The following is a 23,869-nucleotide window of genomic DNA, read 5'->3' as shown; positions in this document are numbered from 1 at the left end:
ATAGTAGAACAATTATTGACTCTTGTGTTTTCTGGGTGAATTAACACTTTGTCTCAGCATCACAAAATCTCCCTTATACTCCCCTTTCTGGTCTAACTTTTCTTTCAGGTCAAGCAAAACATTTCAACCCAAAAGAAATTTACCATGTACTCAGGGGACTTTCTCTCAAAAAAACCAGCTTTTAGTTTTATTATTTTTTAAATACTCCAGGTAAAGTTAGGGACAAAACAAAACAAAGGTGTGTATTTGGTGATTCAGTCATAGCAAAATTTTGCCAGACATACATACTAATAGTGGGGATTTCAACTTAAGAGTTATTCTCAAAAGAAAAAGGTTGCTTTCTGGCACCCTTCATTAAGAGTATCCATTTGCTGTTCCTATGTGAGAGTAAAGGTAGTCTCCACTGTGTATTGTCTCTTGATCCCAGTTCTCCCATTTTGTTCTATTTTAGAAAGATATCATTGCTACCTAAATCAAATGGTAAACTTCTTGGAGTGTGGAATAGATACTGTATTATGAGCTCGGCAGAGCGTGTTAGAATGTAATATCCCTCAAACCTTACCCCTTTCAACAGTGCAAACAAAAAGTGATCTATTGAGTAAGATCCAAAATTTGGAATTCTGGAATCAAAAGTCCATAAATTACATTTTTTTTAGGACTGGGGCTCATCTCTAATACAGACGCAACCATTTAAAATAGAGTTCTGCTGCAGCTCAATGCATTCACAGCAAGGAATGCTCATTGAATATATGAACATGTTTTGTCTTAATACTTAGTTTATAAAGGTTGTTTATTTATACAATATATTTTAAGCCAAAATTTCTAAAAACAGCAAGAGGATTTTGTAGTCCTGTTTAAAACTACTGTAGATGTTAATCAGCAAGATCAGTGATGTTTGAAATACATTATTCATGCTGAATAGTTAGGTATTTTATGCCAGTTTGACATTTTATAGAAATTACAAATACTGTGATATCCAAAGACTGTGTAGGGCTTCTCCAGATGCTTATTGACTAAAAAATTCACAGAAGTTTGCTTATCTTTCTGTTGAATGTCCTCCAAGATTAGTTGCTCCTAGAACAAGAATACAAGTACAAATGGAAAAAAATTTAGTAAGACTAAAGGCAAATTTTATTCATGTAAATTATTTTGATATCTTATTCAAGGAAGAGAGAAAGCAAAAACTATCAAAAATTAAAAATAAAACCCATACATTTTGATGAGAACTTTTGTATATCTCTCTTTATGAATCCATATATGCTCTTTTGTATTTATATAATAGAATCAGGTTTCTCTTTCCGTAAAAGCATTTTTGCCTTATTCCAATTTCAGCTACACAAGTGAATATCCAAAACATTGCTCTGCATATGAACTGCAATTAACTTGTAACTGTATAGCTCAAAGAAAACTAATACTTAAGATAAATATAGCTGCTCTTTTGTTTATCTTTAATTTCCAGTATATTATTTACAGTTTCTATCAGGTTCATGCATTACTTGACGTGCTATATCACTGTTCAGAAATTCCACAAGAAAAACAATTATGATGTAAGCTTCCACAAGCTATAAGCATTCACAACTTGAGTACAAGTGAATTTCTTAAGAAACGTTTATTTTGGTTTCATGAAGTTTCATGAACTCAAGACTGCTTGGGATGTGTTATTCCTGGAATAGAAAGGTTACATTTATTAATATGGACTGAAAAATGCTTCATAGCTGAATTATCCTTTTAATGTAAATAACAAAGATTTCACTTGCGATGTAAACTCTGCAATATGAGGAATTAGGTTTCCAAGATGTGATCTGTCAGGGTACTAGATAACCTTATCTAGGCTCCCTTTCCCACAGGAGGTTGAACCAGATGATCTTTCAAGGTGCCTTCCAACCTGGGCTGTTCTATGATTCTGTGACTCTAGGATTCTAGGATTTTATGAATTAATCTTCCCCAGTGCAACTCCTATCTACACCCCTCTTGGGCTGGTCTCTATGCAGCTACTTTTGCTAGTTTTATGCTGCACTCAACAAATAATATCCTAGACTATCTCCCTTTTTACTGTCACTTGTGGACATTTATGTGGGTGTCTTGAGAGCTAGATCTTTAAGAAATGTGAAGTTGAGACCAAAAATTTGGCAACTGAGAGAACAGTACAAGGATTGAAAAAAATCATTGGGATTGGGATTGGGAAGATTACTACTGAAGTCTGTGACAGGATAACAGGTAATTGTAAAAGAAATGAAGTTAATATCATACAGATTATGGGAAGAACCACAAGCAATAAATCACAATTATCATCTAAGCCTTTCCTCCCAAACTGTGAAGATACAGAGCATGTGACACAGAAGTACAGTGAAATAAATAATAATATTTATAAAACACAAAAATAAAAGACCAGAAAATGCTTTTGTCTTCTTTAACTTTGTTCCCATCATGTCCTTATTCTTTGCTTTTTTGTTTGGTCTGTTTGTAGTAACTATCCACGGTGTCTCTTTTGTGCTTATCTTGCTTCACAGGAAAAATAACCTTTAGTGTCCTCTCATCCTTTTTCCTTTGGTCCATCCTGCTTCCTCTTTTATACTAATATTCTGCATTCTTATCTCCATCCTTCATAAATTCTTTAATCTGTTTCATCTATAGCCTTTTTTCTGTCCCATGCCCTGTTCTGGGCGCTTTTCTACTCCCCACCCTTTTAATATCCTCACCTTTTTTTCTCTTCCTTAACACATCTTCCTTCCTCTGCTCTGTCTCATCATCTGCTCATTCCCTATCCATTGTTCATTTGCAGAATGAGTTCACTTATTTGTTCATTTCCATTAATATTCCTTAGTTCCTAATAACCAGGTAACTAATATTTAAATTCTTAATCTCAGAATACTGCAGTTTCCTTTTATATTAATTTTTTTCTCTGTTGGACACAGTCAGATGTCAACCATCACCCACTTTCTACAGCGCGCCATTCGGTCACACAGGAACTGCCTCCCATTCATTCTTTTCATTATAGACATTTTTTTCCTTCTTTTGTATGTGTCAACTCAACTATTCTGCTTTATTAAAGGACTCCTGTTGACTATCTCAGTCTTGTTATGACTCCCACTGAGTTCACTGCACTTCCTCCACTCATGTGTTTCTTTTCTCTACTCCATACTTGGGACGTGTTGCAAGATTAATTTTTGCAGAATTATTACATGCTTTGCATAGTTTAGAATGGGTATTTTTTCTAGAAAACAACTACGGATACTATCAGATTTAAATATCTTTTAAAATATCATTCCAAGATGAAGCAAGAACACATTTTCACAGCAGATGTTCTATTGCACAGATGACTAAGGCAAAATACAGATCAACATTTTTCATATTTTGTTGATAGTCTACTTCCAATTTTGAAATATTTTTGTGTTGCTTAATTTACTTCTTATTTACTGTTCTCTAGTAAATGAGTAATAAACATGTTATGCTGAAAATTTTTCAGGAAGTGTTAAATGTTGTTATTTTATAAAATATACTTGCCTAAATGTTGTCTTTGCAGAAGTCCAGAGATGGTGATTGGCTGTCTTGTTACAGATGACTGTGGGGAAGGTGATGTAAATGGATGCAACTGAGGGGTTCTGAAATCAGAAGCAGCCCATGACCCCCTTCTACTGCTTTGTGATCCAGATGATGATGTAAGTGAACATCCACTATGTGGTAGTTTTATAGGTGTGGATCTGTTAATGAAATTAATTCATGGATGAGATTTGAGGCTATTTTCATAGTACAAGAGATTTCAAAACCACTTAAATTCAGAGTGCTAATATTTTAATAGAAAATGCTATAAATTATTGTGTTCTATATATTCCTTATCAGATTTTTACTTCTTTAGGATTTTTACATATTTTTAAAAGCAGAAGGAGAAAACAAATGATATGAGAGCCAGAAATGGAAAAAAAAAAAAAAAAATTGTTATATATACATTTTAAATTTGTGCTAGGAAGATTATTTGGCTTAATGATTATAGAGAACAAGAGATTACTTTTTCTGGAACCACTTTAAGTTTTTTCTTTATGTTAATAATTTTCACAGTTTGAGACATTTTCAATGTTTAGATGAAAAACCTGAAACACCTGCTACATGCTGCATGAAGATGTTCAAGTTTTTCAGAGAAGAGATATTGTGTTGTCAGCTCTGATTTTTAGAAGAATTATAAAGCAAAGAGGTCATTGCACTTTCTTACTATAAAATTACTACCCTTTGTGTAAAAGTACCACAACTGTAGATGTCCACAGCTACAGGAACTCAGATTATCTCTGCACATTTTTGAACAAAGCAATTTCAAAATAAAACCTTCCAACAAAATCAAACACATTCATATAGGTGATAGCTAGCCTGCACAATAACATTCTTCAGATATAGAATATAGCCTTTAAACATACAGATTAATACAGGCCAGACAAGAGAAATTTCAGTCTCTCATAGGAGACAGTAACATCTTGAAAAAGTATTTAATTACCTTGTAGATCCTGCTCTACTATTTTGACTTGACATTATTCCAGATGGCTGAGTACCTCTGTAGGATACACTACCTGTAAGAATCGAATTTTTGAAAGCTGGACAAACATGAATTACACATTTTACTTAAGAGGTAACTTTGGAAACAAAGATTAGTACTTTAAGTGCATTATTTGGGACAAACTCATGATCCATTTATTCGAGGATTAGAAATGGTGCACAATTACAACAGACAATGAAAGATAAGGAATTGGCTGACAAAATTAAGTCACCATGTCACTTGAGAAAGGATTAAAATAGCCCTAAAAAATAATAATGTGTTTTTACAATTTAGCACAGACAAGACATTTGCTGAGGCATGAGTTGTCTTCCAGTACCTCTTGCTAGAAGAAGATCCAGAAAAAGTGAACGCTATCAGAAGTCCTCAGCAGTACTCCAACAGAGGGTAAAGGTGAAAAATTGCCTTTAATCTCAATAGATTAATCCTATATAGAGCTTAGCTGTTACAAAAACTTCATATTGCACCATTCCTGCAAAGCTTTTTCAAGTTAAACACATATGTTGGTTTATTTCACCTTCTCTCATTTATTAGACTATTATTAGACAATCAAGATCGCTCTGCTGAGGTGTTGCACTTCTTCAGCTATCCTTTTTTGCCCAGTCCATCTCTGAGAAGGAAAGTTTCTTTAGTGCGCCATTAAATCATTGTTTCTACTTGCCCTTACTTTTGCAAGTACACTTTGATTCATTCAGCTTTGTCCACTGCAAAACTTTATGCGTTGATTCTGGTATGTGCTGAACAAATAACTGTTCTACATATACTTTTACTATCTCATTAAGTATCTATTTATATTTAAACACAATAAAAAAACTGTTAACCTCAACTCTTGCTGTCTTGTTATCCAAAAATTTATAGGCAATCATGCATTTAGGAAGGATGTGAACATATAAATCAGACATAACATAGCAAAAGCAATTTTTGCTCCTTCATTACAATTGCATTACAATTGCATTTGTCATTGTTTCAGGACATTTACACCATGTAAAAACACAAGAGTGCTTAAAGCTCCTTAAGTGGCTAGAGATGGTTCTATTAACTGCTGAAGCCAGGTGAAAGACTGCCTGAGAATGGACTGTTACAGAAACAAGCTGAATGTAAAACCAAGAACGGGAGGGAGACATGAATGATAGACCTGCAGAACATTAGGAATATCTGGGAAACTCCTCACAATTAAACAGTACTCAAGGAGACTGCACTAATTTCAGTAGGCTGTCATTCATGTCTTATTTACATCAGAGTGTTACCCAAGTTCTGCAACAGCCCAGGAATGAAAGGAAGTACAGGCAGGTAAGATGCCTTATATCCTATTACTGTGATATGGTGAAAAACAAAAATCACCTTTCTGAAGAAATTCTTGGTCTCAACTTAATTGCCTTGCTTTTGTTATGCTTTGTAACTTCCATTTAGTTTCCCCCCTTTTCCTCATGTGATTTTTAACATGACATTATGGACAATGTTAATCTCTGGTAACTATAAACAAATATAATTATGAAGGTTAATAGAAAGTTAACAACATATATAGCAAGTATGCCGGTTCTGTTCAACCATACACATCATTACAGTATTTTCTTTGCAACTGGTGCCTATGATTGCTCAGCAAAAATCATTTTGGTTACAAGTAATTATTGTCAGAACAGAGTAGGTCAGTACTAGGAAGACTTATTTCATTCTTCATTTTTAACCATTTCCCATCTGCTGGATTGATGTATACATGATAAGTACCTTATACCTCAATACAATTCAAGTTTGCTCAGTAAATTGCTAATATACAGATTTTAATTTATTAATCCTCTTAATGCAATACAAATGTTATCCAGTTACAAACTTTGATTTTTACTCACCCATACGTCCATCTTGAGGTGGAGTTATTAACGATAATCTTGTTGGACCGGTCGGTGTCTCAGGCTAAATGAATGGCAAGGGATTAATTACAGTGTAATAAGTATGTTAATTATTTAAGTATTTTTAGCAATAGTTTTACATTTTTGAGGCCTATAAAGCCTGCAGATTTCTGGTGCTCTCTGCTGCCAGTTTTGTTCATAGCACTAAAATGCAAAACCTCAGAATTAAGTTGTTATTTTTTACAGATCTACATGGACAGAAAAAGTACATGTATTTTAGTTTTATTCCAAGAAGTCCTCTCTGTCACATTCAGATAAGAAAAATATCACGTACATAATTTTCTGTGCTGAGATTCCGTTCTTAAACTATCACCTGTTCCTGGAAGTTATCTCTCCTAATCTGAATACTAATACAGTGCAAAACTCCTGCCTTCATTCTCATGTTAGAGACGTCATTCCAAGCTTGCAATTCCCTACTCATATATCAGGTTCTAACACTACTTTTAGACCACTGACCTCTACACCTAGCTTTTTCTTAACACGTGAAGATACTGTACACACATTGATGCCCCTGAGTACAGACAGAAGCAAGGTCACCTGGTCAAGCAGCAAACAAAATTGTTTATGAAAGGTGAAAGAAAATTACTCGCTTGATTTGTGGCTTAAAAAAACATTTATCCATCAGAAATGAAATTTCAGGAATGTTTTGAAAATCAGTGTGATGTGGAGTGCCAAGTGATTCACCTCTTGTAACTTCAGACATCTGCGATGGCAGCATTTACATCCAGCCTTATACCCTGAAATTCCCTTTATGGTCAAGGAAGAGAATTAGGAATGAAACCAATAAGTTCCCTTTAGAATGAGATGAATCACACATATTAATCCATAGGTTATACCTATGGATATAGGTCTATCTATGGATACAAACAATCTATAGGTTATTAAGGAAACCTTGAGATGCTAGCATAAATCTGCACTGCAGACATCCACATGAGGTCTGGTGAATGTGGAAATCTTATGTATACTTCCATTGCTTAATATGTTAGAACTTAAATTTAATTGCAACTCTCAGTTTCATGCATTACCAACATTTATTTTGGAAACAGTTACAACATTTTTTTAACATAAGCATACTGAGATTTCAAGAATTTGCCATTTAATTTAGCATCAGAAGTTTAAAATAAAATTCCAGAAATCGATGTTGTGATTTATTTCCTTTTGGTTCCTTTTTAGGAACATCTGACTTCTACTAAGCATCAAGCATAGCTGAAATCAGCACATACATAAGAATTTTTTTGAAGGAGGTGGAGAGAGGATCCTAATTTTTTGCAGTGTTATCAGAGTAGGAGAAATCAAAAGCATCTGTATGTATATATACATACATATATAAACATACATAAAAATACCACTTACTTTCCTCATTGGTGAAGGTACAGGATCAATTTCCATTGACTCCATTCTTACAACAAAGTTCAAAATAATTATGACATTGTAATAAAAATAACACATTCATTATAACAACTAAAATTACGTTATATTCTCATGTTAAATTTGACTAATAACAGAAAAGCATAATACATAATGCATAACACATATGAGTATTTAGGACTTGTTCCAAAACCCACTAGCAGTAAGAAAAATCTATTGATTTTGAGCTTTGGTTTAGACATTCATAGAGAAAGTTATTTTATGATTAGCATTGTTATTCTTGTATTTACGTCAGAATAAATATGCATGTTTATATATTTGTTACTTGTATCCACAACAAGGGCATTCTGAAATTTTATTTTTTATAAAAAATAAAGTCAAAGTCACAGGTATGGAAATCTTTTAGCTTGAGCAAGTTGTATTTTATTATTTGTATTTTATTTAAAATTTAGCGAGCCTTATTGGAGTTCATCCCATCTAACTTTAGACAACTACAATGTATATATAGGTGTCTGTACAAGTCATTTAGTTTTTCCCTGCAGTCAATGGGAAGAGTTCCTCACTAATTAATCAATCTAGCCAGAAAGCCTGTAGAATAATGTGCATCATGCCTTAGAATTTTTTCCAGTGATTACAAAGGCAATCTATAGAAGTAGTTATGATTTACAATTGGATAGGTAAGACACTCTCCCGTTCTTTCCTATTTATACAATTTGCAGAAACAAAAAGCAAAATCAGAAAATATACTTATTTTAAACTCACTACCAAAAAAAAATGGCTTTCTGTATAAAATATCAGTATATTGTCACTGTTAAGATTTTCATTGAAAATTTACAGATTTGTACCTACATTTCAGAAGAGGAAGGATGACTAGGATGAAGAGAACATGAAGAATAACCATCTTGTTTTCTTGAAGGAACTAAAGACATCAATAAATTTAATATTAGAACATAGCTATATCTAGTGATATGTATCCCATAGTTAGTATCTTAAACCAACACTTCTTACTGGAAAGTGGATTTCTACTTGCACTGGAAAATGGGCATTGTGTAGTTTGTTCAGGAAGTTTCATACTAAAGGGGAAACAGAAGAAATAACAGGTATAAATTGAAAGCTGGTTTGGTTAGTTCATTTGTTTAGCTGGTCAATAAAGCATAAAATCAAAGCATTTTATTCATTAATAGCTGGTTTTAACATGACACTATTTGCCATGAAGCAAAATAACAATGTATTTGATAAGCTATTAACTACTTCTCTATATCATAATGTCTGTATCAGTCATCACATGCCCAACAATATCAATTTAGGATAACATTACGTACTTTATGGAACAACAGATCTTAAAATACAATTATTAACTACAGTTGAGCCAAAAATCTTCATTTTGATGTATACATTTTCCAAACTTTAAAAAATCCAGTTATCAAAAGAAATGTTGGCATCTTTATAGTATTGATCAACAGCTATGTAAAACTGATACCTTTGCCAATAACCGTAAATAGAACATGTCTAGTGGGCATGCAAGGGGAAGCCCTAAGTCACATTTTCTTGGTAGACCTCTGAAAAATCTGAAATTCAGTAAGAACTCTGTGTGTGGTATAACCAAAATTCTATTTATTTGAAATGCAGACAAGAAAAAGGAGGCAGTGGGTAAAAATGTATAAACTATGATAATCCACCACATACATAGTTTCCTTTATGCTGTTTTTCTTTCCATTATAGTAGCCCAAGAAGCATAAGAGAGCATAACACAGTATTATGTGCATGTCAGAGTCAAAAGAAAGTCTATACTGAAAAAACACAGAAAAGGAATAAAGATCAACAAAATTTTGCAATTAAATTGCTGGCTTCATGAACTGGCTTATTAAGGAGATTTCAACATCCTTGATCTCCGGTGTTCATAAAGTGGCATTCATGAAGGGCTTCTCTCAAGAAGATGGATCTATAGGGAGAATTACATTGTAACTATACACTAAGTACTCTTAATACCCATATTCACTAAAAGGGAAAAGCAGACAATGCCTGTTAGGGTTTTTCCCCAGATATTTTTGAAATCTTAGAAAATGGATAGGATAAAATAGGACATAGAAACAAATGCTATATGGAAAATTTCATAATTTCACCATAAGTGGATCACAGTAGATCAATCTGATATCTTTTTTGTTTTGTTTCATGTTCTGGTAAGCAGATTTTTTTAAGCAGTAGTAAGATACTACATTTTTTTCTGTGTCAATTCAATTGAAACACTAGAGTGCTGTATAGGCCATGTGGACTTTAAAGCAGAGATAAGAGTGATTAATTCAGGCATGTATGGTATAAATAACGTTAAAAGGGAAACAGGAACAAAGAAGGATGAAGACAGTGCAGAAATGTTTTTAGACATGTCCCCTTCAGTTTAGTCTCACAACTGGTCCTGTTTAATATACTCCCTGATGACTCGGGAATAGCCCGCAGTTTGTGAAATCTGAAGACAGAAATTTCTGAAGGTAGAAAATTACATCAATATTGAGGAGAACTACATAATGATTTAAAAAAATTGATATTTTCAAACAAATAGTTGAAATAAAATTTAATGAAATTAAAAGTAATAGCACAGAGTGCACTTAGGGATCAATAAGAACTTTGGCTTTAAGTTGGAAGTAAATAAGATGGAAAGATTAAGGTATAACAGCAGGGGAATAACAATGAGCTAACTCTTGGCTATCTCCTTGCCACATTTGTGAAAAAAGACTAAACTGAGTCAAGAAGTTGATTTTTACAGGAAACAGAGAAGATGAGAATCATGTTACAAAAAACTGGTAATTTTGCAAATGGGTTAGGTACTAGGAAAGATATCATAGTACTTCCCAAGCTGATGTTGGAAAGCCCATTAGAAAAAACCAAACAAGTTCATGTAAATACAAATAAAAATTCTAAAACTTAATATCTATATGATAGAGATTGCTAAAAATTCATTTTTAGAGTAACTACTGACTTGAATTTAAAAATAAAAGAATTCCTTCCTGACAGGCTTGATTAATGTGAAGAAAATGGACCTGGTGACAGAAATAACTGTTCATTTATTTTTATAAAAATAAGCTTCTTCTATTTATACAACACACTATATGAGAAAGGCAAACAAAGCACAACTTTTTTATTGTTTTATCAATTAAACTTGCTGTTGTTTGATTAAAAAGACTATTTCTCATTTACTTTTGCTGCATTAAACCTCTTACCATTGTATCTGATGCATTTGTTGTGTTACTTTCTTGAGAGATTCTTCCAACTTTACTGTCTGTGAGATAATAATAGATTTAAACAAAATCTATTTGTGTGATATACCACTCCATTTTCATACAACTAGTATTCTAAAGTGTTGAAAGGCTGTTTTCTATTGGGTTTAATCTTAGATATCATTGCTATTCCAGATTTATTGGGGCAAGACTAAAGCTGTTATATGGATCCATTAAAGAGTCTGAAAAAATATATGCTTCTTTTTGGCAGTTACGAACTTACTTTGATTACCTTTTGTGAAGTGTGCTGGTGATATTGGATAAATGAATACTAAGAAAAATGTTTAAAAATAGTTTGCTTTTATTTTTATTCCTCTTTTCCATATCTGATGCAAAAGTTATGTTGCATTTAATATGAAATTATCTGGAAAAGATACCAATAACTGTACAACATACCAAAGACCATGTTCCCATATTTCTCATTTCAGATTCAAAATTTATTCAGTTCTTTGCAGTATCTATTTGTAATAAGCTTGTGTGAAGAGTATTTCCTGTTATGTTATAGACACAATCAAAAATATCTCCATTAAAGAATGTTATAAGCTTGCAAAATTGAAGAACATTAAGGTCAAGTACATTAGGTCAGCTCCCTAGTATGTGTATTTTTTACAGTCTTTCATTACACTATCATACATTATATTTTATGAAGGATGTAAAAATTTACTCAATAGCCTCAATACTTCATCTATATTTTACCCTTAATTTCCACTGTGTGACCTTAGTCCTTCATTACTTCACACTATTCATATTTTGATTTGAAGACAAATTATGAATTTTCTTGTTAACTTTTCATGCTCCTCCTCACAATATTATTCAAATTCTTTAATAACATTACCTGATACACCTTTATAAAATCATATTGTTTGTGGGAGATACATGCTCTTTTTGCAGATGTGAAACTCTGCAAAACAGATTGAAGACAACATCTAATTTACATAAGATCTGGTTTTGTGTATTCTTCTTTTTTCTTTTTCCTAATGAAAGCTAGGTTTGATTAAGAAAGTGAGCAGGACGGATGTCAGGAACAATGTACTTTACCCTGTCACTCTGTAGGACTGGATCATTTTTAGGCCAAAATGCCTTAAATAAGGTGAATAACTATTTGGGTTTCAATATCTTTGGGTCCTAGCACAACACAGGGTCTAGACTTGCCAGGAATATGGACATCAAGTGCGCACATCACACACTACCACCTGCACCACAGTATCTGTACAACTGGCAGAAACAGCAACAAAGAAGCTTTTATCAATGTCGTGAGACCTATTGGTTGACAGTGACAAGGATGACATACTAGAAATAAGGAAGGGGACCACAAACAAGATAGCCTAGCATGAGAACCTGATTGAGAATTTCCTTATGCAGTACTCCACCTTTCTCAAAAGCCAACACCTGCAGAGTGGAGAGTGGCAGGAAGAAGCACTTGTGTCAAAGGGTAGTTTTGTGCTGCTTCATCTGCCCTGGGGTCACTGCCATTTGCTGAACTGTTTATAGTGATAATCATTCTTGCTCCATCCTTTTCCCACTCACCTTCATCTCAAAGACAGTGGAAGGAAGACTCAGATGGAGATTATAACCCTGAGTGTGAGCATCTACTCCCACTCTCTCATCCTGTGTGCCTCTGCCAGCTGTGATCTGGCCTTCCCCAGCTCCTTCAGACTCCCTCCCAGTAGCCCTGAAAGAGGGAGCATTGCTAACTGAAACTCACAGGAAGGAGATGAGTATGTCATTACACAGGGAAATGCTTCTCTTCCTTGCTTACCTCAGCCTCACTGTCAAACTATTTCTCCACCAAATTAGCCTCACCAGTGCTAGCCATATCTGCACATAGGATGTTTAAGACAACCAGCCTCTTCTGACCCTGATCCAATGCAAGCAGATTTAAAATACTAATACATAGAATGGACAAAACAACAACAAAACCACCCAAAATAGTGTGCCATTGAAATAGCAACCAACTAAATCTTCAGCTCTTTCTGTACTGACACCTAAACGCCTTCCTTGGGTCAAGCAGCATCCCTGAGTACTTTACAGCCACTGCTAAATGAATACCTCAACAGTAAAGAGCTTAGAAACTTACCATCAAAAACTACTAAAACTCTGCACAGATTCTTTGGAGATCAGATTTCTATTTATGCAAAATTCTGTTAAGACCTTTATTTTACTTTGTCTACAGTTTTCAGGTTTACCATCTGGAGTCAGTACAATAGATTAGAAGGGGGGCATAAAATCAGGATTCCTCCATGGCCTGGCTTTCTAAGCAAAAGGACAGGACACTAGGACTTATTCCAAAATGCAGTCATGGAAAACAGTGGAGAATGTGACACAAGCACTTAAGTTTCCAAGCTGTTCTACCCACGAGAGCCATATGAGATGCTCTCCTCACACACAAAATGGCCACCTGGCCAGCTATATGAGTTTGCCTCTATCGTTTCATACATTGGGCACCTACTGATGGGTTGATTCACCAGTATTGTCAAGAAACTTTAAGTAATATACCTGGCTGTGTCCTTAGAAATGAATGAAACAACCAACCATTTTATCAAATATTTAGAAGTGGGTGAGAAATGAAAAAGAAATTTTCTTTCCAACCTACAGAGGAAGAGGCATAGTCACAAATTCAGTACTTCTTCTTCACAGAATAATTCATTCTATTCCTCTTCCCATTGAGCTATCCCTATTTCGGGGTCTCATTCTCCATTGCTCAAGCTCCTCATTTAGTTTGTCAGCCCTAGTCTTCTTTTCCTCTAGGCTTATCATCTGAGTACCACTCTCTCCCCACCTCTTCCACTTTGTTCTCCTACAGTGAAATGGTTTCTTCTCTCCCTGTCCTTTGACTCTCCATTTAATCTCAGTCACCCCACAACTAAAATCTGTTTTATTAAATAATAGTAACCATAATTAATAAAGTCCTCACAGATTTTAAACAATTAAAAACTGGTATTTATAATGACAGAAGTTAGTCAATCCTGATAAATTATTCTAAGTATTCCAATAAAAGTTGAATATATTTTCTAACAATAAACCAAAGTAACAAGGCAAACATAAACAACAAAAATAAGAAAATCACAATTAGAGTTACCTTTTGTCTGTGGTATGCTAATAAATGTTTACGATGTTTTTCCTGAAATTCTGAAATCTAAAAATAAATACAGTTATATCAAGTTTCACCTAATTACATTTATGCAACCTTAGCAAAAAAAGTCATGGAGAAGAACTACTTCACAGTATTCAAATTTTTTCTATATTTTAATAAGTATTTAACATATCTTCTTTAAATCCTCCCCAACAAAACATTCTAAGTTATTATCACTATTAGAGAAAATCTTATAAAGTTTATTTAATCTAGTATGACCTACGCGAGAGTTAGTAGATTTGTTTCACTGAATTTATATTTTAACACTATGTTCAATTACAAGGTAAAGACATTGGGAAGCCAGTTTAGCTGTGGTGTTTCTTACTCATTAGTGCTAAGCAAACACATAAAATTAATGGCAACATAAAAAGTAATGTGTCTTACTGGTAATTATAACTTGCCTTGTAAAAATATCCTGTTAATTAAAAAATAATTGTTAGACACACTGTCTGGTGGTGTGTAAGCACTTCTTGTGTCCAAATGAGGATCATAAACCATGACAGGTTAAAAGTAAAAACATACAAGGTAGGCAAGACAAGAGCTTGAGGAACAAATTACAATAAGCAATAACTTACTAATAAATCTTTTTTCTGATGTGTAAGAAAACTGCCAGAAAATGTGTAGGGATAGAGAAAATCAAAAAGAAACACTCTGAGAAGATAAACCCATAGTGGAGTATCTATTTGAAATGGTTCCTTTTTATTCACTGTAGAAGAGCCTGGGAGGTTCCCACTGAATACTCATCAAAGGATCAGAAGTGTCTTCAGAACTGATGGAAGAAACAGCCAGTCAGAAAGTAATGGTTCTGAGCTGCTTCCAATCACTCAGAAATGAGGTCTTGGGTCTATAAAGGAGAAATCTGTAAAAATGTCAATTCAGTGCTCAGCACCAGTCAAAAAAAAAAGCAAATCAGGTCTTAGAAGTGGTTAAAAGAGGAATAGAATAGTAAACATCATTATTCCACTTTAAAAAATATATGTTACTAAATCCTGAGTCTGCTTAACACCTCAGAAAAGATATAGTAGGTCTGGGGATAGTTCAGATTAATCAGAGGTATGTAAAAGCTTCAGTAAAAGAACGACCACACGCAATATGACTCTTCATGCTGAAAAAAAGACATTTGAAGAAGGGATATGTTAGCAGCCTACTGATGGAGTAGATGCACAGATGGAGTGCATGGGAATGGTTACTTTTTCCTCTACAATGGGATTCAAGAGTATCAAACGAAACTAGCAGGTAACAGGTTAAGACCTGAAAAAGGAAATCATCACACAGTTTACAACCTGTGGACTTCCCTTCCATAGTATGCGATAGATGCTAAATATTCAGAAAACAACTTGACAATTACATGGGGAAAATTATCTACCAAAAGCTTTTGAATGCAAAGGCACCAACCCCACCTTGAGAAATCCCTGTGTCACAAACTGTTGAAAGCTAGGAGGCTGTTCTGAAGACATATCACTACATGCCAGCCTTGCTCTCATATAAGAGAATGCCCGCTGTTGTGACATGATATTAGATTAGATAAATCTTTTCCCTAATACAGCACAAGCTGCTCGTATGTCTTCTGATGCTGGTGGAAGTTCTGAACATATCTTAATGCCTTAATTATACTCCAATATGTTTTCCATAGCTTATCTCAGGCTACAGAAAACCCACCTTAGTCTTTTGAGATTGTGTCCTCTTTTTACTTTCTTTGACGTGTTACAGAAGTTTGTATTCACATGTGATTGGTGGTATAGCTGTCTGGATTTGTTCAGTTTACAGATTAACTGCTGATCATTGTACATGCTGTTAAAAGTGGAAAGCTTCTTGTTTATCTTGTGTCACCTATGCATCTTAGGAGAAGGAATGCTGAGAATAGCGACAGTGCTTAGCTTTGGAGAAGTTTGTGAAGCACAGAGTAGAGCAAATGTGAATCCATAATAACCACTGAAGAAAGCAGGTGATCTTCCCTGTGTTACTTTCCTGCTAGATCAGGAAGCTCACCACAAGATCAAACAAGTACCAAGCCCAAATGAAATGAGAATACACAATGAAGGTTACAGGTGGGTTCAAGGGAGAATGTACTACTACAGTTCAACCTAGAGTGGTTGAAACTGCCACTGAAATGCTCAGTAAGAAGGACAAGGACAAGGACAAGTCCCAAAAGCAAGCTGAAAAGATTCAGAAAATGAGGAGGGAATAGCAGTTTATATGTATTCATTTATCCCAGACAGCTACTAAATTTCTGGACTGGAAACCAAGCCTGAAGGAAAGGATCCTGCCTGGAGTTTACAGAAGGCAGGGAGGAAATTTACCTTGGAATCATTTATTGCATCTGTCTTAAAAAAAGCAGACCTGTTTTGATTTAAAACAAGGAGAAAAAAAAAAGAAAAAAGGAGAGAGAGTGAGCGCATGCATTCAGCTCAGGTCTTTAGCCCGCTCAGGTTTTCACTGTGTAACTTTTTATTGCTATAATTAGGGCACACTATCTGGGCATGTTTAAGGTTCTGGCACATCTAATTTTTCACTGCATGACATTGAAAGTGATTTTACACCATTAAAATAACCAGACTAGTGGTCCTCAGAGAGAGTTTGAAAACATAAGCAGTGACCGTGTTGAGTAATTTATGCTTTCTTAAGAACTTTGAAACTGTGGAATTAAGGAAGAAAAGATGGTAATAAGCATGCATTCATTTTCAAGCATTCACTCATATATTTTTCCAATTTATATAAAGATCAGTAGAAGTTGCTGATTATTTTATAGAGTTAAAAAGTTTTAAGGCAGATTCACCTGTGATATTTCTTTTGAATATTTCTTGCATAACGTATCTATTCCCATGAACAGTGATTGAATATCAGGATTTGTCTACCAAGAAAAGAAAGTGTACCAAGGTTAGCATTTTTATTTGCAAGTTATACTAAATAAAACATTTTGTGAAGTGTTCCTTAAACTGATTGATGTATATAAATAAAAAATAGACAGCTCAAAAGTGGGATGATACGGAAATTGAAAACAGGCACAGTTTTATTTAATGCCCTTACCAACCATCTGGAAGGCTTTGTGCTTTTGTTTAAATATATTCCACACATATATACTTATTGTAACTAAGACAATAACCATTTCCAGAGGACATTCAAGGAAGATGTTTCGGTCCCCTGGAAAAGACATTGCCTTCAGACCAACAGCCAGGTTTCTGGCAGTCCCTTTCCAGGCTTTTTGGTTCTCACCGTCCCCAGCCACATGGATGCATCTTATACTCAGTTTTGTTTCAAAGTCCTTTTCAGAATAGCTCAAATGCTGACTGGGATCCCTTTTTCACTCCTGACTGTTAAGCAGCAGAATGCTATCCTAGCATAAGAAAAAAGCCCTAAAATGATAGTTGAATTTTTCGAGTATTCTATGACTGAGACTTTTAATCAGAGATCATGATATGGCCTCAGAAATGGCCATCTGTGTTTTCAGAAAATGCTGTACCTAAGCTATCATTGTAATAAAGATATATTTATTACTTATGGTGAGAAAGAAATGCTACAAAATATAAAGCACTTCTCAGAATGATACTGACATTTGGGCATCTATGCAAATCTACAAAGCAATGTAGATAACTTAGTTAAGTGTTACTTTTATCCAGAATACATGTATTCCTAATTTATTCATAAGAAAACCAAACAAAATACAACCCCAAAATAGTTATACTAGTTATAGTACTAAAGTTAAAATAGTGATATTACTAAGAACTAACAGTGATCTTATTTCAATTATCTTCTACTGTAGCAGTAAACAGCCTTTAAAAATGAGGAATTTAGCAAAAAAAATAAAAAATCTACCTGTAAACTGCAAACTGGAGGGTTCTCTGATGTATTGTGATTGTAAAATAGAAGATAGGCTTACAACTAGCCAAAAGTTCAATAAAAAAGCAAAAACAATCCCAGCGTACTTAGATGATAAAAGAAGATTGTCCCATTTAAAAGGCATCCTTCATGTAAGGAACCACCTTTCAAAATCCAGTCAAAAAGAACTGAAACAGTTGCAGGCAAAATATAAATTAATCCCAGAAGTACTAAAGAATCTCAGAAAGTTTAAAAAACTGAAAAATTAAAGAAAGGTGAATTGTCAAAAGAAATAGGATGTAGGCCAACTGTAAATGAAGCAACAGTTTTCTAAGCTGATAAGAAAATAGAAATATAAGTGCTATCACTTAAATTAAAAATATTGTATTGAAATAAAAATGAATTAGGCTTTGTTTCATTTAGAAATGTACATGTGGAGACACAATATTTTTACCTACTCCAGAAATAGTATAACACTAGTATAAAGTCAGATATCCAAGACTAAATAACAGCTGTATTTGCCAAACTTATTTTCAACATGTGTTTATATTATATATTTTTAATAAGAGGGAATTAAGTCTTATATGTATGAAAAATAATTACATAAGGAGCTAAATTAATAACCTGGATTTGCAACAGGTTTATATCTTTTGTTCCCCATATTCTGACATCAGCTACTTCAATGTTCTGTATAGCAATTCATCTGAGAAAAGATGGCATGCACTGTTTGGTTACTGTAGAACTGTGCATGTGGCTGCCAAATGCACTTCTGATTATTGATGAGCTGTACTCACATTTCTCTCACCAGGAGAACTAAACTGCTTTTCCTTGCTTTCCCCAGCTACTAATTTTTATAGAACTCACAGGAGGAAATTAATTGTATTTGAGACTTCCTCTGCTTTTCTGAATTTGGTTGACATTAGCCAAAGCATTAAAAAATTTCCACAGCGTAAATTGACAGACTGAGAAAGAGAAAAGCAGATAGACAGATAGCAACCACAGTCTAACCTATCTATGGTATTTAAGTAAAGAAAATACAAACAGGACAATAAAATTTCATCTAGAAAAATTACTGTATATATGAAGATACATTTATCATCTTTAAAATGTATTCATAGGAGGCAAGCTCTAGAAACCTATTTAGGGTCCTAAAAAAGCAATGACCTTGGTTTAAGTACCTATCAGATCTGAAAAAAATAAGAAACAAGCAGCTTCATTGCTGATGTAAGACTCTTTAAAATAAATGTTTGTATAACACTGTTAATATTTTATCTGTTGCACGGAGGAGTAGCAGATGTTAATATGATATTCTGAAATAATGAACAGTGGGATTCTGATTTATCATAACACTTCACCATCCTCTGGGAAAAAGCAAGTGGGGATCATGAGACATAGAAGAAAGATATAAAGGTGACAAGCATCCATTACTGTAAAGATGAGAATATTTAATGTGTAGATGTTGATTGCCCCAATATGCAATTTAATGAGGAGTTTTAACACATTTATAGGACCTCCTACTCATTGGGAATTCTTCCATAGCATCAAGCTCATAAAGGTTACCAGGTATATTTCCACTCGGGTGCCTGAATTATAGAGTCATGACTTTTTTATATGCATCTTTAATTATCATTCCAATCATTTTATCTGTTCTTAATCAAGGCTAAGCAATCATCATGAATGTCTTTTTTAAAGAATATGGTAATTTGCTTCCTTCCAGTCCTCCAGAGCACTGGCAGGTTCTAATGAAACATATAATATTTTTGTTAGTATCCCAGTCATTGCATTTTTAAATTTCTTCAGTATTTTTGAAGTAAATTATCAAGTTCTGTTGAAATGCTGCAATTTAAGACTGATCTAACTTCAAAATTAGCTTTGTTTTGAGCAAGGTGTTGGACAAGATAACCTGAAAAGGTCCCTGACAACCTAAATTATTCTGTGACTGAAATTAATAACAAAACTTGCAGCCAGGATAGGCTGATATTGAAAGCTTATTAAAATACTTGCTTTAGAAGTTTTAGGAGAGACTTTTTGGTTGGTTTTTTTTTTTTTCATTTGACTACTGTGTGCATTGTTCCTTTGTATTATGTTTGCATTCTGACAATTTCCTGTAATTTTTTACTTTTGGTAGCATCGTCTTCTTCACCCTGTTTCAGTTTTGCAAGGTTCTGTGTTTACAAATATGAAATATAGTGTAACAGTTTTTTACTTTTTTATATACAGTATATAGAGGTAGAGATTTCTGTATTTAGATATTATCAGCTCAGTTTTAAACGTATCCAGAGAAATCATGACGTCATTCAAGGTCACCTCGTCAGGATTAGTCCCAAATTGTCCCCTATTTCACATACATGATTGCCTTACAGCCTTGTAGGACTTTATGTGTTAGCTGTATTGTTTTTCTTCTACCATTGTAAGGCAGGCTTATCTTTTAGGTAGGCATCAGTCTAGGAGAATACAAATGTTTTCACAACACATTTATGAAATTAGCTAAGAAGAAGATGGTTTCTGGGAGAAATGGGAAAATTAGATCTTTCTAATGATGTATCAAGAAAGGGAATTAAAGGCTATTAATTCTCTAATGAATAACAAGAATTCCCAATAATATTCCAGATCCTCTCTTAATCACATGGCCATGAGGAAAATAGTTAAGCTTAGGAGAAAACAGGGAAAAAAACCCAATACACTTCAAAATATTGATGTGCCACCATGCAGATTTTTGATTCCATTCATTACATGAATAATTCATTACAGTCCACTTTCTCTGATGTACAAATGTCAAAGTCAATAAACATTTTTCCAGATTTTGAAAGTTTGAAAGTTACACAGTAGCCAGTCACGTTTCTTGAAAAGGTTGGAATGATTTACAGTCCAGCAGAATCTGAAAATGTAAAAACTTTCTGTAGGCTTTTATTTGAAGAAATCCATAAAACTAAAAGCTGTTTGGTGCATAAATATCTAAGTCTACCAACCTATCATCAGTAAATATTCATGTCACAGTTGGCAAACAAAAGGGAAGTATTTTGTAATGCAAATAATTTAGCTGTTAAGCAAACTACAGATTAATGTAATACAGCAATAGTAAAGCTTCATTTACCTGTTTTGAAAGGACTAATGTATGACAAGGAATTCTACAGATCAAACATTCATCTTTTTTGCCTGTAAGGTAAAGACACATTTAAAATATACATCAAACTGAATAGATATTGAATACCTACTTAACAGAATTTGATGCTTAAACCTTTTTTTTGGAGTTTGTGGAAGGAATCTGAAAGTTATACAAGAAATGCAAATAAGCATGAATACAGAATTTGATTCTGTATCCATTGCACACAGTTGCACAGGGAAAATGTGTGTGTATGTCATCAGCTGTTACTCCTGCAAATAAGCATTCATGTAAATGATTTTATGAATATTATTTGTGCCACTGAATGCAGGTGACTTTTAGTTCTGTTGATTTAAATAGGACTACTTGCCTGGTTTAATTAAATGTATGCTGAAGTGCACTAATGAGTTAGAGTCAAACAGATATATGACTTTTTAGATTGGGGCCCAGTCTGGCTCGCTTGATAAAATACATGAAACCTTGACTTCAAAGAATTAATAATTTTACCTTGTGAATTTTTCCAGTGAAAAATTAATCAAATCACTTTTTAAAACTTCACCATTTTTAAAAATGTTTATTTGATTATTTGCAAACGTATTAGCAAATATTCTAGTAAATGCATATTACTACAATATTTATAATTGATAATTTTACTAGTTGCTTCTTTTGTAAGGATTCTAAGGATCAATGTTTATAAACATCTTTAAAGAGTTAAATTTAAATCTGATATTATCATTATTAGTGAATCCACAGCAAAAAAAACCCCACATAATATCTCAGGTTTTTTTCTGCCGAACAGTATTAAAAGCAAAAAGGAAAGTTGTTGTTCAGGTTCTAGGAGCCTGCAAGTTGTATTTAGAGGCTGCATTTTATGACCCTCTCTCCTCAAGAGCACCCTTGTGAAAACTTTTAGTCAAAAGTTTTTAATTCTGAAATACAGGTTGATCATTTATTCTGTGTGCCCTTACAAAAACCAGGGCATTTAGCATGACCTCAAAGGCAAAAATATTGATATTTGTCTGTTATTTTTTCCTTTTGCAAAGCAACTTCCTTATTCCACTATCTTTTCCAAAGATCTTCAACTAAGCACATCACAGGAGCCCCATAATATGACTCAAGAATTGCATATGACACAGAGGAGCTTCAAAATATCACCTCCAATCCTCCTAATGCTGCTGAAAATTTTCTAGTGTTTTGGCGACAATACTGAGATTTAAAATGTCTTAAGACTATTAGCAAAACCTGCACTAAACAAATCCTATGCTTTGCAAATTGCTCTTTCACTAATGAAAAAGTATGCCCTTTCCAAAATTAGACAGAACAGAATGCCATCTTATGTTTTTCACAGTACAATCATGGATCGTAAGTATCCAGACTCAAATTTTATTAAAGCCTCCAGTTTTCTGTATCTAAGGCTTGCTCTCAAAGCCACATTGCTCCAGCCAGATTCATCTGGAGGCAGACGCAAGTGGTTTTTACTGTTTAAAGCAAATCAATACCAAGAATTGAAAAGGTTTATCAATAACATTAGATTGAGAAGAAGAAATGCTCAGGCCTTTCTTTTTTTCCACAGTGAGTCAGAAATGCTAATGGTTAAGGTAGATGTGCACACACCGGCACTGCCTGACCGGCTGAAGCAGAGGGCCAAGCCGTCCGTGCCTGCAGCAGCCATTACCTTTCTGGAGGCAGATCTCACAGATAACATGGCCGCAGCTTGTGAGGCTGAACCTTGGGGTGGGCTTGCGGGGCTCACAGAAGCAGACGTTGCAAAAGACCGGGACGGCCATGGGGTGGAGGGGCAGGAGGGCCCGGCAGGGAGCAGGCGGCTGAGGCAGATGCTGGCCCTCCTTGCTGCCCCCGGGGTGAGGCCTACAGGCCTCCCTCCACCATGTTCCCTCGGTCTGAGGCACTGCCGGGCCTCAGGTGAGGGCGGGTGCTGCCCCTCCCGTGGGGGAGCCTGATGGCAGCAGGTTTTGACCCTCACACCCCAAAACAAGGGGGTTTTCTGGCCTCTCACTACCAAACTGGAGAGGTGCCCACAACAGGGGATCCTCGCCGAGAGATTTCTCCCTCCCTTCCCCAAAGGTGGGTGACTGAACTGGGCCAGCCACCGGGGCTCTGGGTAAGTGCTTTGCCACAAGACCTGTCCTCCTGACAGAGGCGGCCATCGGGACAGTAGGTATGTGGAAAATGGTAGTGTTTCAGGAAATCTGGGAAGGTTATTAATTTACTGTCAGCGGTTGGTTGTCGCTTCTTTTGGTGAGGAAAAAGAGCAAAACAAGGAGTTTTGATTTTCATTTCTTAGACTGAAAAAAACCCAAAGCTTGCTAATTTCCCTTGATGAAAATTTTAGGGGAAAATTCCCTTGCAGACCTACTTGCAGTGTAGGCTGTAGCTCTGGGTACGACAGAGCCACAGACTGCATAGGAGGAACCTCTGGCTTTTAACTTCCTAAAGAGTGCTGCCCCCAAAGACCTTCCCAAAAGAGCTTCTGCTTTACAGAGTTCATTAAAAATTTTGGAGGAGACTGAAAGCATTTCATCAAAGCAAAGATATTTAATTATTATTACAGATAAAGAATGAAGCACTCTCAAGCTGTAGTCAAGGCTCCAGGTCTCAGTGGTGGTTTGACTCTAGACCTAATTAATACAGAGGAACATAATCAGCTCCTTTATAAATTCTGACGTGTGGCTGTCCATTTGGTTTAAAAGCTTAAGTGTATTGTAAGTTTGT

The 23,869-nt window shown here is 34.7% G+C and overlaps 1 protein-coding gene across 1 annotated transcript; it reads right to left on the bottom strand.

Moving 5' to 3' along the window:
* Positions 1-1,036: 1,036 nt before the first annotated feature.
* RNF212 (ring finger protein 212) lies at positions 1,037-22,923 on the bottom strand. The gene is made up of 12 exons (XM_049797237.1): positions 22,812-22,923; positions 21,128-21,189; positions 16,994-17,068; positions 14,164-14,220; positions 11,028-11,086; positions 8,821-8,885; positions 8,662-8,731; positions 7,798-7,843; positions 6,385-6,448; positions 4,484-4,556; positions 3,505-3,701; positions 1,037-1,074 (listed from the first exon to the last, which is right to left on the bottom strand). The coding sequence occupies exons 1-12, from the start codon at positions 22,921-22,923 to the stop codon at positions 1,037-1,039; spliced, it is 918 nt and encodes a 305-aa protein (XP_049653194.1).
* Between the last annotated feature and the right edge of the window lie 946 nt (positions 22,924-23,869).

The sequence above is a fragment of the Accipiter gentilis genome, chromosome 3, assembly GCF_929443795.1.
Source record: "Accipiter gentilis chromosome 3, bAccGen1.1, whole genome shotgun sequence".
Lineage (NCBI taxonomy): Eukaryota > Metazoa > Chordata > Aves > Accipitriformes > Accipitridae > Astur > Astur gentilis.
This window is presented reverse-complemented; position numbering and strand designations above follow the sequence as displayed.

What these genes read in the sequence shown, in the direction of transcription:
- RNF212 (XM_049797237.1), bottom strand. Translation starts at nt 22,923, where the DNA reads ATGGCCGTCCCGGTCTTTTGCAACGTCTGCTTCTGTGAGCCCCGCAAG. An exon ending in CAAATGCATCAGATACAATG is followed by an intron (nt 8,886 to 11,027) that starts GTAAGAGGTTTA and finishes TTTCCCCTTTAG; the next exon opens with TATGAAACTTCCTGAACAAA. An exon ending in ACCTCAAGATGGACGTATGG is followed by an intron (nt 4,557 to 6,384) that starts GTGAGTAAAAAT and finishes CGATTCTTACAG; the next exon opens with GTAGTGTATCCTACAGAGGT.